At 45.1% G+C, this 16,532-nt stretch overlaps 2 protein-coding genes across 3 annotated transcripts in view; one reads left to right on the top strand and one right to left on the bottom strand.

The window, feature by feature from the left end:
* The window catches only part of iqgap2 (IQ motif containing GTPase activating protein 2), an 80,680-nt gene that overhangs the window by 55,102 nt on the left and 9,046 nt on the right, over positions 1-16,532 (top strand). The window contains exons 14-30 of one of the 2 annotated variants that reach the window (XM_046347115.1): positions 613-737; positions 1,181-1,344; positions 6,951-7,041; positions 7,202-7,369; positions 8,026-8,168; positions 8,565-8,735; positions 8,884-8,967; positions 9,136-9,207; positions 9,340-9,409; positions 9,526-9,734; positions 9,937-10,077; positions 10,164-10,327; positions 10,670-10,894; positions 12,043-12,183; positions 12,768-12,852; positions 13,084-13,316; positions 14,124-14,256. In XM_046347115.1, the coding sequence (XP_046203071.1) occupies positions 613-737; positions 1,181-1,344; positions 6,951-7,041; positions 7,202-7,369; positions 8,026-8,168; positions 8,565-8,735; positions 8,884-8,967; positions 9,136-9,207; positions 9,340-9,409; positions 9,526-9,734; positions 9,937-10,077; positions 10,164-10,327; positions 10,670-10,894; positions 12,043-12,183; positions 12,768-12,852; positions 13,084-13,316; positions 14,124-14,256 (2,419 nt within the window). Of the gene's footprint in view, positions 1-612; positions 738-1,180; positions 1,345-6,950; positions 7,042-7,201; positions 7,370-8,022; positions 8,169-8,564; positions 8,736-8,883; positions 8,968-9,135; positions 9,208-9,339; positions 9,410-9,525; positions 9,735-9,936; positions 10,078-10,163; positions 10,328-10,669; positions 10,895-12,042; positions 12,184-12,767; positions 12,853-13,083; positions 13,317-14,123; positions 14,257-16,532 lie in introns of both variants that reach the window. The other variant, XM_046347114.1, reaches the window with a different exon arrangement.
* LOC124034225 (proteinase-activated receptor 3-like) lies at positions 3,734-5,663 on the bottom strand. Its single transcript, XM_046347116.1, has 2 exons — positions 5,364-5,663; positions 3,734-4,954 (listed from the first exon to the last, which is right to left on the bottom strand). Exons 1-2 carry the CDS (start codon positions 5,449-5,451, stop codon positions 3,885-3,887), a joined length of 1,158 nt encoding a protein of 385 aa, XP_046203072.1. The 5' UTR covers positions 5,452-5,663; the 3' UTR covers positions 3,734-3,884.

The following is a 16,532-nucleotide window of genomic DNA, read 5'->3' as shown; positions in this document are numbered from 1 at the left end:
TCAAAAGAAAAAATTTAAGGCCTGGAAAAAAGCGAACACATTTTTGAGTGTAATTCCCCTTTTAATTGTGGATCTAGAGAGAGAGCAATGTGTCGGTCTAGTAATGTTTCTGTACTGTTGCACATGCTGAGTTTGCTAAAGTGGCAATATTGCTTGAAATTAATTGGCAGATGTTACGCTTGGCTTTTTAAGCCAATAGTGGCTAACCAGGGGTGGGATAATGTCAAGATGGCTTTACTATTTGATAGTAGCTGGAAGCTTGTGGTGTCTGGTACTTGTGAGATTTGTTCATGAAAGTTTGCGGCGGAACTCATGAAAAAAGCATGTACTTTCAGAAATGTTTGGTCAACTACTGGTAACTCTCGATTGACCTGTTGGAGTCCCCTGCTCCAGAGAGAGAACTCCAGTTACACACACACACACACACACACACACACACACACACACACACACACACACACACACACACACACACACACACACACACAGGTAACAACTGGAAGAAGAAACGTCTGTCTGCCTAATGTCGCTCTGGATAAGAGCGTCTGCTAAATGACTTAAATGTAAATGTAATGTGTAACCTAGCCTGGCCCTGCCCCTTCCCCCACTCAGGTATGCAGACACTCTAATCAGTCTCCGAGCCGAGAGCCTGTCCCAAGGCCTGGAGTTCCTCACCTGGAACGATGTTCAGAAGACCATCGACGCTGTCAACCTACAGGTCCATGAAGAACACGAGCGTAAGTCAAGTCCTCGAACGGTCTCGACACTGACTACATCCCAAATTTCACCCTATTTAGTTAACTACTTTTGAGCAGGGCCCATAGCGCTCTGGCCAAAGTAGTGCACTAATTAGGGAATAGGGTGCCATTTGGAATGTAGACAATGTCTCCCGTCAAACCAAGTTAGCAGTGAAATAAATACAGTCTAAATAATAATACAATGTTTTATTGTCACGTACACCGGATAGGTGCAGAAGATGTGTTGTTTTACAGGGTTAGCCATACAGTAGTAGTAGCACGGCGCCCCTGGAGCCAATTAGAATTAAGTACGTTATTCAAGGGCTCATCGATGAAGTAGTCCTGAGATCAGTATCATTAGGGCTGTTTCCCTGCTGCTTGGTGTGGTTCAACTCCCCCTGACTGTGTCATTACACGTGCTGTCTGTCTCAACTCCCCTCCAGGTATTATTGCTATAGCTGAGATCAACGAGGCGCTGAGCTCTGGGGATCCTGAACAGACCCTCTCTGCTCTGCTCCTGCCCACGGCCAAACTGCAGGGGGTAAACCCAGCAACAGCGAAACACTACCATGACGTCCTGCAGAACACCAAGCTACTCATCTGTAAGGTACTGGACTGTCAGCTATTATGAGATCCTATAGATATCTTCCCTCGAGCAGAGAAGCCTCCATCTTAATACATCTCATGTACAGAGAAGGCATTAGTACCCAGAGGCTGGGGATCACAGCTGTTGATCAGATCTAGGTTACAGATCCAGGCTACAGATCTAGGTTGCCATATTTCGAATATAGTGCATTACTTTTGTCTAGCGCCCAGTGTTCTTGTCAAAAGTAGTGCGATATATATGCCACTTGGAATGACTGTAGATCTGTAACCTAGACCTAATAAGGCGTTTAGTTGAGAAGGCTAGGGACAGTGACTGAGAGATGAATGAGATGTTCAGTGATTAATGGGAGCATGTTCAAGGGTCTGTCTTATCGGAATGAACCTGCACTCACCTTTATTTAAACCTCTGCTTATTCTGTGACATGTACTGTATCCACCCCAATGGTGGAATCAGCTTCTCCCTGAAGCTAGGACAGAGGAGTCCCTGCCCATCTACCGAAAACACCTGAAACCCTACCTCTTCAGACTATCTTAAATAATCCCACAGCTCCCCCACCTAAACATTTAATCAAATAAATAAATAGTGTGTGTGTGTATATAATATGTATTAACGTTCAAAAGTTTGGGGTCCCTTTGAACTGTCCTTGTTTTTAAGGCACTGCATCACAGTGCCACCAGAGATTCTGGGTTCGAGCCCAGGCTCTGTCTCGGCCGGCCGCGACCGGGAGGTCCATGGGGCGACGCACAATTGGTTTGGCATCGTCCGGGTTAGGGAGGGTTTGGCTGGTAGGGATAACCTTGTCTCATCGCGCACCAGCGACTCCTGTGGCGGGCAGGGGCGCTAACCAAGGTTGCCAGATGCACTGTGTTTCCTCCGACACATTGGTGCGGCTGGCTTCCGGGTTGGATGCGCGCTGTGTTAAGAAGCAGTGCGGCTTGGTTGGGTTGTGTATCGGAGGACGCATGACTTTCAACCTTCGTTTCTCCCGAGCCCGTACGGGAGTTGTAGCGATGAGACAAGATAGTAGCTACTAACAATTGGATACTACGAAATTGGGGTGAAAAAGGGGTCAAATAAAAGAAAATTAAAGAAGAAAAAAACTGAATATCTTGTACAACGCTGTGTACTACTCCCTTCACAGAACAGCGTAAACTGGCTCTAACCAGAATAGAAAGGGGAGTGGGAGGCCCCGGTGTACAACTGAGCAAGTGGACAAGTACATTAGTGTCAAGTTTGAGAAACAGATGCCTCACAAGTCCTCAACTGGCAGCTTCATTAAATAGTACCTGCAAATCACCAGTCTCAACGTCAACAGTGAAGAGGAGACTCCGGGATGCTGGCCTTCACATTTAAAAATAGCCTGTCGTGAACGAACACTCTCACTTGACTTTTTTTCCCTCTTACTAGCACTGACTTTTCTACTACTGCTACTAAAATTGAGGTAAAGTGTACTTACTAAGACTGAGATATGTAGTTTCTCAGTCTTAGTATGTAGTTTCCCACCTAGCTATTTTAAGATGAATGCACTGACTTTAACTCTAAGTTGTTTTGGATAAGAGTGTTTGCTAAATGACTAAAATGAAAGGCGTGTGCAGTCTACACCTTTCAATGTGGACAATAGAATATACAGAATTAAAATGGGAATGAACTAATACATGAATGCATGGTAATACCTCATTTGTATTGCAAGGGTTTTATATTTACAAATTGTCCTTGTGAACAAATCAAAACAGTACATAATGATAACTTTGAAGTAAGCATGTCCTTCCTTGGCTGAGATAATGAGTGGGCTGGACATGCCGAAACAGTCTGGTTTCTCAACATTGTCTCTGGGAGAATTGTTTTTGTCGTCACTGTTGCCGTCGGCTGGTTTTTCAGGACATCCTTACTGATACTGTACACAAATGAAAACATTTGCTAAACAGTCAACTTAGTAGGTCTGATAGTATCCCACAGGGGAGAACGCATAGCATAATATTGTGGTCTGATTTCAAGCAGAGCTGTTTCCTGTTCACTTGTTTACAGCGTGTAGTTCCAGACGGCTTTCCTGCCTCTTCATTTTCAGTAGTTTGCTTGTTCATGCTCTGGGCTCCCCCACTGTGCTCTGACAATGGAAGATACTGTACAGCTGTATCCCATCAGTAAATAGCCCACCCAATCTACCTACCTCATCTCCATATTGTTTTGGTTTACTTTTCTGCTCTTTTGCACACCAGTATTCCTACTTGCACATCATCATCTGCACATCTATCACTCCATTGTTAATTTGCTAAACTCTAATTACTTCGCTACTATGGCCTATTTATTGCCTTACCACCTCTCGCCATTTGCACACACCTTTTTTTCTTCTTTCTATTGTGTTATTGACTGTACGCTTGTTTATTCCATGTGTAACTCTGTTTTGTGTCGCACTGCTTTGCGTTATCTTGACCAGGTCGCAGTTGTAAATGAGAACTTGTTCTCAACTAGCTTACCTGGTTAAATAAAGCTGAAATATATATATATTTTTCAATACAGTGGGCACATTATACACACAGTCTCTACACCAGAACAGGTGTCTGCTGTGTCCTCCTGAGAGAGGCGAAGCGCAGTTTGGAGGCGGTTGTCCTGGACATGAGAATACACAGGAAGGGGTCCAGACAGCTGTGGAAGCAGCACAGACACACTGTAGCGCTGGAGTACACATACAGCCCGTCCTCTCCACTGGTGGACAGTCTCACGTAATGGGCGATATGGAGGACGCCGCTGGGAGCGAAACACACAGTGAAGATGAGGAAGACCAGTGTACTGACCCTGATGAAGGGTGTCCAGTCAAGGCCCGAGCGACCCAAATGCTGCACCACCGCCACATGGGTCCAGGCACAGACCACAAAGGGCACGAGTAACCCTAAACAGACCAGTGCCAACCTGTAGGGCACCAGCAGTGCGTGGGGGGAGTCCTCCAGGGGCAGTATGTCATGGCAGGTGGTGAATCCCAGACGAGGCAGCAGGAAGCTCTGTCTCACCAGGAGCTCAGGTATCACAGCCACCCCAAACAGGCCCCACACCCCCAGGCTTGCCCCCAGCGCCCAGGCCGTCTTGGGCAGCCGCCTGTACAGGAAGGGCCTCACCACAGCCAGGTAGCGCTTGAGGCTGACACAAGCGATGGTGTGGGCAGAGCAGTAGACATTGCCATAGAAACAGGCGGTGACGACACGGCAGGCAGCTTCGCCGAACACCCAGTTGTTTCCGTTTAGGTGGTAGTGGACTCGGAGGGCCAGGGAGAGCAGGAGGAGTAGGTCAGAGAGGGCCAAGCTAAGGTAGAGGACAGCCGTGGAGAAAGACCTGGCCCGGAGCCTCAGGAAGGCCAGGATATAAGCGTTGGAGGGGATGCCCACTGCCATGGCCAGGAGGTAGGCTGAGGGGATGAGCCGGGTGCTGAGGAGCCCTGTGGTGTAGGCTAATGCAGGGTCCTCCAGCCTCACATCCAGCCCAGGGGCCCCAGGGGACAGGTAGACCAAGCTGGGGGGCCCAGTCTCAGCCGTACAGTTGGTCTGAACTCTCCTGCCATTGAACGTCCTTGGGTCCAACACAGCTACGGCGGTTATTTTTGTCTTGTTGACTTTCTCCTCTGTGGTGAAATGGGGGTGAAGAACATAGATTTTAATTCCGATGTGAGGTTTTCTATTTTGAATGCAACTATTCCCCTTTGACACACTGTATTGAATGGAAATGTCATTATAATAATATATATATTTTTTAAGTTAATTGGCTCAAAATGCTGTTTAAAACATGCATGATGTTACACAATTCATACAAGATGTGTGACAACCGTACACTAGTGATTGTGAAGCTGATTTACTGGCAAACATTTAGGCATAACAAGCATGTTGTTGATGGAGGGGAAACAGAACTGGTGAAGCCCTACCAAAATGCAGCTTGACCAAGTGGATGCAAAGTCCCCAATTGTAATATGAAAGGCTTAAGAATGATGTCCTCTCTAAAATCCTATGGAAAAATGGAAAAAGAATGTGACTTACCATTGTCCTGGAGAGACAGTCCTACCGTCAGACAGAAGAGAATCCCAGCCAGTGTATTGGTCCGGTCTTTCTCCTGTCTCCTCCACATTGTTGTTATTATTATCCCTGTATAACTCAAAGTCCACTAGTGTTTCTATAGACTTGCTATAGGCTAGTTGTTCATTATCAGGATTAACTAGCCATCTACATAGCTGGTTCACATGATCAAGCAGGCTACTGTACTGGAAGTCCATTCTACACTGGTGTGAGCAGTGGACCGTGAGGCTGTGTGCATAGGGTGTGTGTATACTGTGTGTGTGTTTCCTGTCCAGGCTTGAAACTGAATTCCTGCTCTGCGTCAGACACTATCTACTGATTCATCCGAGTGGGAGGAGACGGTCCTAATAGTTTACTGTTTGTCATTCCTCAAATAGTTTTGTTTTTTTGTGAACATGTTTCTCAAGTCTTTCAGTTTTCTGTGACTGAAAATATGGCTTGTCTAATGTAAAATTACTAATATTAGAGTAAAAAGATTAACTCCGGTTATACTAAGTAACAAGATTATCAGCTTGGGTAACATCAAACATACAGTAGGATGATTTCAAAACCAAGCTTCCTGGAACAGTTTCCATGAACCTGCTTTGACCTTCAGTATTCCCCATGAGTCACACACATTTAAATTCCATGTGATCGGAATACAATTTTCAAGTTAGAAAATATGGTAACAAGTTCCTATTTAGCTTTAGTCTGTATGTTATGTTTGTGCTTGTATGAGTCCTTGCTTATCTTCTGCACGTCCTAAAGATATTTATATACTGTTTGGTCAGTGGGGAATTCACTGTTCAAAAGCAGATCCACTTCCTGACATACTAAGGGGGCCTTTTTTCTCTTGGCTTCCTTCCTGCCTTTTGTGTCATTGGGGAGACAACCTCTCTGCTCCCAAAGGTCTCCACAATTAGTCTGAGAAGGAAAATGTTGGTCAGGAAGGCTGAATAAACATTCAGTGTGGTTTCTCTGCTATTTTAAGTGGTATTTGTGTTTGAGCCATGGACCCATGACCAATGGTGTGGACTGAGCTGAGGCTGTTTTGTCCATTAACTAACAATGTGTTTTGACATTTTCCGTCGGGTCTTACCTCTGGGCACAGAGGAAATGGTACAACTTAATATTCATGCTGGCGCTGTCTTTAGCTGTTAATGTGCTTCATACCTGGGCTTCAAATACTTAAAATATTTACAAAAACATTATCTCTGCCAGTTTGAGCATGTCTGGCTTAATAAACCAATAGAAAATACCACAAAATGCAAAGTATTTGGAGGGGGGGGGGCGGGGGGGGACATCACACACACTCCCACTCCCACATTTTTGTTGTTTTTGATTTTACATGTGCTGTCTTGGTTAGTGCTTAGAAGAACATTCAGTTAGGGCTCAAGCCTAACTTGAGATCTGTGGTTGTATCTCAAACATTTGATTTTACCAGAAAGTTGAAATGATATGTGCGTGCACATCTCAAGCTAGAATTATGCATTGCATTGTGTGGATTGTCAATGTTTGTGTGGTCTACCACTCTGAAAAGCAGAGGTTGACTCTGTGTGTCTGTGACTCTAGAGCTCAGGGGATGAGTCTGCTGTGCTGTGGCTCGACCAGATTCAAGAAGGGATACACACAGCCAACCAAGATGAAGAGGAGGCTCTCGCATGTAGGCACACCATGCTCACTCCCAACCATTCACTCAAAACCATGAACAAATAATTTCTTAGTAGTTTTTCACATCACAATTCTCCAACCACTGGATAAGAGCAACATGACCAAAATGTTAAATGTCATAACTGATCCTGTGTGCGTTTTGTCTGTGGCAGTGGCAGGAGCTGTGGCAGACATCAACAGGGAGGTGGCGGAGGGGGACTCCCAGACCACCCTACGTGCCCTCCAGTCTCCCCTGGCAGGGTTGAGAGGGGTTCTGTCTGAGTGTGCAGACACCTACCAGACACAGCTGGCCCAGCGCCAGGACCTCAACACTACCACTGGTAACCTGGCATACAATCAGCTTATTTATGGATGTTTGTTCTCAGTACATTACCTTCCCAACTTCTAGCGTGTCATTTATATTTCAGTCATTTATCTCTTTAGCTCTTATGCAGCGCAACTTAGTGCATTTGCCTTAAGTTAGCTAGGTACGACAGCCACATATTACAGTCAACTATTGTGTAAATCATGCAATTGGAGGTTAGTGAGTGATGTTCAGCTGTTTCCTCTAGCAGGCAGCAGTGAGTGTGTGTGATGTCCAGGTGTTGTTTCCTCTAGCATGCAGCAGTGAGTGTGTGTGATGTCCAGGTGTTGTTTCCTCTAGCAGGCAGCAGTGAGAGTGTGTGTGATATCCAGGTGTTGTTTCCTCTGTAGAAGGCAGCAGTGAGAGTGTGTGTGATGTCCAGGTGTTGTTTCCTCTAGCATGCAGCAGTGAGAGTGTGTTATGTCCAGGTGTTGTTTCCTCTAGCAGGCAGCAGTGAGAGTGTGTGTGATGTCCAGGTGTTGTTTCCTCTAGCAGGCAGCAGTGAGTGTGTGTGATGTCCAGGTGTTGTTTCCTCTAGCAGGCAGCAGTGAGTGTGTGTGATGTCCAGGTGTTGTTTCCTCTAGCAGGCAGCAGTGAGTGTGTGTGATGTCCAGGTGTTGTTTCCTCTAGCAGGCAGCAGTGAGTGTTTGTGGGTGAAACACCGTATCAAGGACAGTTATGACTACTACTACAACCTGGAGAACAGAGAGGGGACCTGGGAGGAGCCAGAGGACTTCACACACAACAGCACACAGCTCCGCAGAGAGGAAATACAGGTCCCTATCATATTTATGTTGGATTCTACATAAGAAATGATGTATTATTCTTTCTACATTTCACCATTATTTAACTAGGCAAGTCCGTTAAGAACAAATTATTATTTTCAATGACAGAACAACAGATTTTTACCTTGTCAGCTCGGGGATTCGATCTTGCAACATTGCAACCTTTCAGTTAATGGCCCAATGCTCTAACCACTAGGCTACCTGCCGCCCCCTAAGACATGATGTATTATTCTTGTTGCGTGACACAGACCACAAAATATCAGTTAACAGAATAACCTTCTCCATACATAGCACAAAGAACACCACCAGAGACCACACACATGTTCTGAGTCATTTATAATGCATTACACATGAACTAATCTAGTGTTGTATGTGTCCTCTGGTCAGAGTGTGGTTGGAGGTGTGACAGCGGAGTATAACAGGGAACAGTTATGGTTGGCCAACGAGACCCTGGTAACCCAGCTACAGGCCAGGATCAGAGGTTACCTGGTGAGAAGAGCTCATGCCCAGAGACTGGACTACCTACTACAACAACAGCCACACGTGGTCCGACTACAGGTACTATACTGTGTCATTTGTTCTACAGTTTAATTATTTGATGTTTTAAAGTTAAACTAGAATTGAATATTTACAGTTAAAATTCACGTACTGCTTTTGTAGTTTACTCACACACGGATGATTTTAATGTCTTGTTGTCTGTGTCTAGGCCTCCTGGAAGGGCTACAAACAGAGGAGGGTATACAAAGACAGACTCAACGTGTTGCAAAGCAACGTGGGGACTGTCGTCAAGGTAACAAGTTAGACTTGGGACTGTGAGCCTTATTTGAAAGCGAGAACATTAGTTTGAAACAGTGAGAAATAAAGAGTGTCAATAATCAGGAGAGAAGTCACACAGTTTAACCTCAACAGAAACACACAGCTACGAGTTGTTAACGTTGTTGTTTTCCTCTCGGTCCAGCTTCAGTCATTTGTTAAGATGTGGAGAGCTAAACGTAAATACACTCAAAGACTGCAGTATTTCATAGACCATGTGAGTAACACAACACCTACATAAAAAATGAGGGTTTATGTCATTGAGATGGAGTCATACAATATGACTCCTATTATTCCTCAGTGACATTTACGGGAGATTGATTCCCTTCTGTCTTGTTTGTATGTTCAGGAGAAAGAAATAGTGAAGATCCAAGCTTTCCTCAAGGCTAACAGAGCCAGAGACGACTACAGAACACTCAGTGAGTTTAGACAACATTTAATACGTCACACGGTTTCAAAGAAGTTACGATTTCGAAGAGAGATGGAACTACCTGAAGTGTGTGTGTCTCTCTCTCTCTCTTTCTCTACCCTGTAGCCGGGGCCCAGGACCCTCCTCTTTCGGTGGTGCGTAAGTTTGTCCACCTGCTGGAACAAAGCAGCCTGGACCTGCTGGAGGAACAGGAAGTGACACGGCTTAGGGAGGAAGTGGTCACGAAAATCCGCTCCAATCAGCAGATGGAGAAAGACCTGAACCTGATGGACATTAAGATCGGCTTACTGGTCAAGAACAGGATCACCCTACAGGTGACATTTGTCTTATGCTGCTGATAACAACTGCTTCTGGAGACAACACTTTATTGTCTACAATAGTCATACGCCTGCTGCTCAGATACTTTGATAATGCATCCCTGTCTTCCTTAAAGCTATCACTGATCAAACACAACTGGATAGGTGAGAAGGGCCTTTTCCATGCTGCTGCATCTGTTTTTACTGTCTGTCTTCCCAGGATGTGGTGTCCCACAGTAAGAAGCTGAAGAAGAAGAGTAAAGAGGAGCTGGCTGCAGGGGACAGGCAGGGCATCAAGGGCCTCAGCAAAGGCAAACGGAAGAAACTAGAGGCCTACCAGCACCTCTTCTACCTGCTACAGGTGAGTTCAAAACACACACGCTTAAACATGCACACACACACATACATGCAAACTCTTTTACCCCTATGTCCTCTCCTGCTCCACAGACCAACCCTTCATACCTTGCCAAGCTGATCTTCCAGATGCCACAGAACAAGTCCACTAAGTTCATGGACACAGTGATCTTCACGCTGTATAACTACGCTTCCAACCAGAGAGAGGAGTACCTGCTGCTCAAACTCTTTAAGACCGCTCTGGAGGAGGAGATCAAGTGAGTGGAACTGTCCACCTGTCCCCAAATCGTACACACACCTTATACAGTAAATATAGATGGTTTCACCTGGGTGCCTTTGTTTCTCTCAGCTCATGTTTGCTAGCTCATTGGTCAGATAAGGCAACGATGTACAGTAGCACTGTTTATTGCAACAGTCAGTCAACCAGGCTACTAGGGAATCCACTGTCTCCCTTGTTCATAACTCAAGGACCCTCTCCAGTCATATACAGTATTATATATCATTTGTTCTTATATTGTTGTCTGATATTTCCTGATTGAATATAAAGGAATAATAAAGTTGTATGATAAAAATGATCTCTCTTCCCCACCCCTCCTCAGGTCCAAAGTGGACCAGATCCAGGACATCGTGACCGGGAACCCCACGGTCATCAAGATGGTGGTGAGCTTCAACCGTGGAGCCCGTGGTCACAACATGCTGAGGCAGCTGCTGGCACCTGTTGTCAAGGAGATCATCGAGGACAAGGGCCTGGGCATCAACACCAACCCTGTGGATGTGTACAAGGCCTGGGTCAACCAGCTGGAGACCAATACTGGAGAGGCCAGGTGGGACACACACTAGTGCTAAGCGATTAACCAACCTTTCAGTTTATTTTCGTTTTTGAAATAACTAGTTGACTGATGGTTCAATTATTTGAATTCCTTTTAGTTTTTCTGTGCACTCAACGTGCCGTTTCTCTGTAGAGATTACTCTGTGAGACGTTAACTCATCATAGTTAAGTGCAGACAATGTTGCAATTAACTACAATGACCAGAATCCATTGCACCGAAAGCTGCCTGTTCTCATTGGTTCTTGCCTGGCAAGCCTGTGGGGGCTGGCAGACCTGTTCTAATTATAAGAGAGGGATAGAGAGCGGTTGCTTAGATGTCTCTCTACCCGACAATACAGCTAATTGATTGATAGTTGTTGTTTGGCAGTTTTAAAAGTATGCCTTATCTACTTAGAAGAACTACTGAAATAGTGATTTCGTCAGACCACAGGCAGCTAGCCAGCTAGGCTAGCCTACTAGCCTGGAGGATGACTCTTTTGGGAGCACAGGGATAGATGGCTGGCAGGTTGCTACTGCCTGAGCAGACATGAGATTATGACTAAGAATAGAATAAGTCATCAAATATTTTGTTTATCAATATTTTATTAAAGTAATATGTTTAAAGGATGGTTTATTAATAAGTGCTATGCAGTAATGAGCAGTCACTACCATCCTTGTGGTTTTATAAATATAATAGTAAATTCATCATCATACTAAAAACATATGTAATATACACAACCCAAATATTTTTATTTGGTAAAGCAATGTCAATAAATGATGCCTTATAAGTGATAGTAATGGGCAGTCATTACCATCAATTGTTTTATTCTGTGTTGTTACAGCATTGAACCCACAAAATGCATTTATTGTTAGGCCTGGGTTCAAATACTATTTAGGGTATTTCAATCATGTTCAAAGACCTTTGGAAGTAAGTATTTAGATATGATTTATTTGAAAATACACCGACTCAAATACACTCTCATTTAACCTAGGCATTTGAAATAAGTATTTGAAAATACTTTCCAACAGTCGGGACCCATTATTAGACAATACTCAAATACACAGAAAATAAGTATATCAAATACAATCAAATGCACATGTATTTGAACCAGGTCTGACCTGCACATATACACATTGACCTAACTGTTGTCCCCCCTCTCTTAGTAAACTGCCCTACGAGGTGACCCCGGACCAGGCCATGTCGCACAAGGAGGTGCGCGCCAAGCTGGAGTCCTCCAGTCAGGCACTGCGGACGGCCACAGACAAAGTGCTCAACTCCATTGTGTCATCACTGGATAACATTCCGTATGTCTCAGGCCCTTTTGGAATTCTTTAAAAATGCAGCCGTCTTTCTTTCCTTTTTTATTTCTTGATGCAATCACTGATCTGACATGAGTGGTTCTGTCAAAGCCTTGTAGCAGAACTCCAATAGCGATAGATCAGCGATCACTCCAAGGGAGGATGGAAGGATGCATTTTGAAAGGTGAAGCTGTATGGGAACAGGACAGGACAACATCCTGTCAGGGCAGAAACCCAAACTGCCAGGCTGCGCCCCAAATGACCCCCTGTGCACTAGAAAGGGAAGAGAGTCCCATTTGGGAGGCAACCCTGTGGTGTGTTTATGGAAGGGTAAACAAAACAGTGCTTATAGAGGGTTAGAAACCATCCATGTTACTGGTTTAGACAACTGTTGACTCCATACTCTGCAGGGGCAACCATGGTATTATTTTATACAACTGCCCAAAATACACCCCTCATTCTGAAATGTTCACAGCCCCCTGCATTTATATGTTATTGCTTCCTATCATTTGTGCATCAAATCACTGTGTTGTGTATCTATGTAATGCCTGTCAATTTCACACGATCTCCATGTTTTGTTTTGCATGTAGCTATGGCATGAGATACATTGCAAAGGTCCTAAAGCATTCCCTTCATGAAAAGTTCCCTGACGCTACAGAGGATGAGTTGTTGAAGGTATAAGACCGGAGTATTACATGTGATATTAGATCGTTCCTTTGCCGTTCGTATACCTTCCATGTATGTTGCTGATATTGTTATGGGTATTGTTATGGTTCCTCTAGTGTTCACTGACACGGTAGTCATCCAGCTCGCACTGATTAATACAGGTCCTTAGATATAACAGCCCTTTGGGAAGCTATGCAGCTACGTTTAACAGAGGGTGTGTGTGTGTGTGTCGGCTGTCAGATTGTAGGGAACCTGCTGTACTACCGCTACATGAACCCAGCCATAGTGGCTCCAGACGGCTTTGACATCATCGACATGTCAGCCGGAGGTCAGCTCCACTCTGACCAGCGTCGTAACCTGGGCTCCGTGGCCAAGATGCTGCAGCATGCCGCCGCCAACAAGCTGTTCGAGGCAGACAATGCCCACATGATCTCCATGAATAACTACATCTCCCAGACCTACCAGAAGTTCAGGTGAGAGTAAAGAACTACAACTCCCAAGACTATTGGATAAAGTTCACTTTCACTCTGTATAAAACTGCTCAGAGAAATGTTCCATCTCATGAAGCAGAAGGGAATCATTTAAGACAGAGCGGGCTGTAGAGGTCAAGTCAGAACAGGGTTAAGTTGACGTGAGCCAAAGATGAGCCGGGAGAAAGAGGAAGTGTCTGTGTGAAAGTGCAGAATTCCGGCAAGGAAAGTGGAGTAGTGTGTCTTCACTCAAACACTAGACACACACACACAGCAAGAGAAAGGGATACAGTTGTGTTCCCAGAGTTCTCTGCCCCTCCCTCCAAACAGTTGACTTGTCTTTTTTGGAAATCAATTTGAACTAGAGTCACTGAAAACCACAACTGTCACCCTGATTCAACAGGATATGTTTTGTCTTTAAGCTGTTTAAGCTGATTTCAATGTTATTTGTTGTTTTGTTTATTTTGGGGTGGATATCAGAAATATATGGTTCCTTGTAAACTGATAATATTACTATTACAAATGTGTCCAGTTATGTGGGTCTCCCGAGTGGCACAGTGGTCTAAGGCACTACAGCCATCACTACAGACACCCTGGTTCGAATCCAGGCTGTATCACAACCAGCCGTGATTGGGAGTCCCATAGGGCGGCGCACAATTGGCCCAGCGTCGTCCGGGTTTGGCCGGTGTAGGCAGTCATTGAAAATAAGAATTTGTTCTTAACTTACTTACCTCGTTAAATCAATAAAAAAAAATGTCATCTTCCTGGTGTGGTAGTAATCAACCCGAATGCTTTGATCCTGTCTGGCAGGGTGTTTTTCCAGGCTGCGTGTGATGTCCCTGAGCCAGAGGAGAAGTTTAACGTGGATGAGTACTCTGACATGGTGACTCTGAGCAAGCCTGTCATCTACATCTCTATAGATGAGATCATCAACACACACTCGGTAAGCCCAGGCTATGGGTGCATCCCAAATGGCACCCCGTTTCCTATATAGTGCACTAACTTTGACCAGGGCTTTGACCTGAGCTCTATGGGCCCTGGTCAAAGGTAGTGCACTATTTAGGGAATAAGGTTCCGTTTGGGACTTGACCTAGGACTCTACTGCCCCTCTATGGAACCTACTGCCCCCCTTCTCTTATCTCCATCCCCTGGGTAAGGGAGTGGTAATGGTGACAGACCTCTTGTATATAACGCAGGACATCACAGGTTCTAGACTTCTCAGATGAGAGACGGATGAAGGGCTGAGATTGATTTGACGGACTCTAGAAGAACAGGGCTGACCTCATGAACTCTCACACAGAGCTTGCATACATCTTGAGCTGGAGAGGCCTAGGGTTGGAGAAAAGTGTGTCTAGTGTCTAGCTAGTGTTAACCGTGTGTGTCCTAGCTAGTGTTAACCGTGTGTGTCCTAGCTAGTGTTAACCGTGTGTGTCCTAGCTAGTGTTAACCGTGTGTGTCCTTGCTAGTGTTAACCGTGTGTGTCCTTGCTAGTGTTAACCGTGTGTGTCCTTGCTAGTGTTAACCGTGTGTGTCCTTGCTAGTGTTAACCGTGTGTGTCCTTGCTAGTGTTAACCGTGTGTGTCCTTGCTAGTGTTAACCGTGTGTGTCCTTGCTAGTGTTAACCGTGTGTGTCCTTGCTAGTGTTAACCGTGTGTGTCCTTGCTAGTGTTAACCGTGTGTGTCCTTGCTAGTGTTAACCGTGTGTGTCCTTGCTAGTGTTAACCGTGTGTGTCCTTGCTAGTGTTAACCGTGTGTGTCCTTGCTAGTGTTAACCGTGTGTGTCCTTGCTAGTGTTAACCGTGTGTGTCCTTGCTAGTGTTAACCGTGTGTGTCCTTGCTAGTGTTAACCGTGTGTGTCCTTGCTAGTGTTAACCGTGTGTGTCCTTGCTAGTGTTAACCGTGTGTGTCCTTGCTAGTGTTAACCGTGTGTGTGTGCTCGCTAGTGTTAACCGTGTGTGTGTGCTCGCTAGTGTTAACTGTGTGTGTGCTCGCTAGTGTTAACTGTGTGTGTCCTAGCTAGTGTTAACCGTGTGTGTCCTAGCTAGTGTTAACCGTGTGTGTCCTAGCTAGTGTTAACCGTGTGTGTCCTAGCTAGTGTTAACCGTGTGTGTCCTAGCTAGTGTTAACCGTGTGTGTCCTAGCTAGTGTTAACCGTGTGTGTCCTAGCTAGTGTTAACCGTGTGTGTCCTAGCTAGTGTTAACCGTGTGTGTCCTTGCTAGTGTTAACAGTGTGTGTTCTAGCTAGTGTTAACCGTGTGTGTCCTTGCTAGTGTTAACAGTGTGTGTTCTAGCTAGTGTTAACCGTGTGTGTCCTTGTTAGTGTTAACCGTGTGTGTGTGTGTGCCCTAGCTAGTGTTAATCGTGTGTGTGTGTGTCCTAGCTAGTGTTAACCATGTGTGTGTGTCCTAGCTAGTGTTAACCGTGTGTGTCCTAGCTAGTGTTAACCGTGTGTGTTCTAGCTAGTGTTAACCGTGTGTGTCCTAGCTAGTGTTAACCGTGTGTGCCCTAGCTAGTGTTAACCGTGTGTGTGTGTGTGCCCTAGCTAGTGTTAATCGTGTGTGTGTCCTAGCTAGTGTTAACCGTGTGTGTGTGTCCTAGCTAGTGTTAACCGTGTGTGTGTGTCCTAGCTAGTGTTAACCGTGTGTGTGTGTCCTAGCTAGTGTTAACCGTGTGTGTGTGTCCTAGCTAGTGTTAACCGTGTGTGTGTGTCCTAGCTAGTGTTAACCATGTGTGTGTTCTCGCTAGTGTTAACCGTGTGTGTGTCCTAGCTAGTGTTAACCGTGTGTGTGTGTCCTAGCTAGTGTGATTAACCGAGAGTGTGTCCTAGCTAGTGTGATTAACCGAGAGTGTGTGTCCTAGCTACTGTGATTAACCGAGAGTGTGTGTCCTAGCTACTGTGATTAACCGAGAGTGTGTCCTAGCTACTGTGATTAACCGAGAGTGTGTCCTAGCTACTGTGATTAACCGTGTGTGTGTGTCCTAGCTACTGTGATTAACTGTGTCCTAACTACTGTGATTAACTGTGTCCTAAATACTGTGATTAACTGTGTCCTAACTACTGTGATTAACTGTGTCCTAACTACTGTGATTAACTGTGTGTGTCCTAACTACTGTGATTAACTGTGTGTGTCCTAACTACTGTGATTAACTGTGTGTGTCCTAACTACTGTGATTAACTGTGTGTGTCCTAACTACTGTGATTAACTGTGTGTGTGTCCT

This window comes from Oncorhynchus gorbuscha, linkage group LG04, assembly GCF_021184085.1.
Source record: "Oncorhynchus gorbuscha isolate QuinsamMale2020 ecotype Even-year linkage group LG04, OgorEven_v1.0, whole genome shotgun sequence".
NCBI lineage: Eukaryota > Metazoa > Chordata > Actinopteri > Salmoniformes > Salmonidae > Oncorhynchus > Oncorhynchus gorbuscha.
The sequence above is the reverse complement of the archived record's forward strand: the minus strand, read 5'-3'. Positions and strand labels throughout refer to the sequence as shown.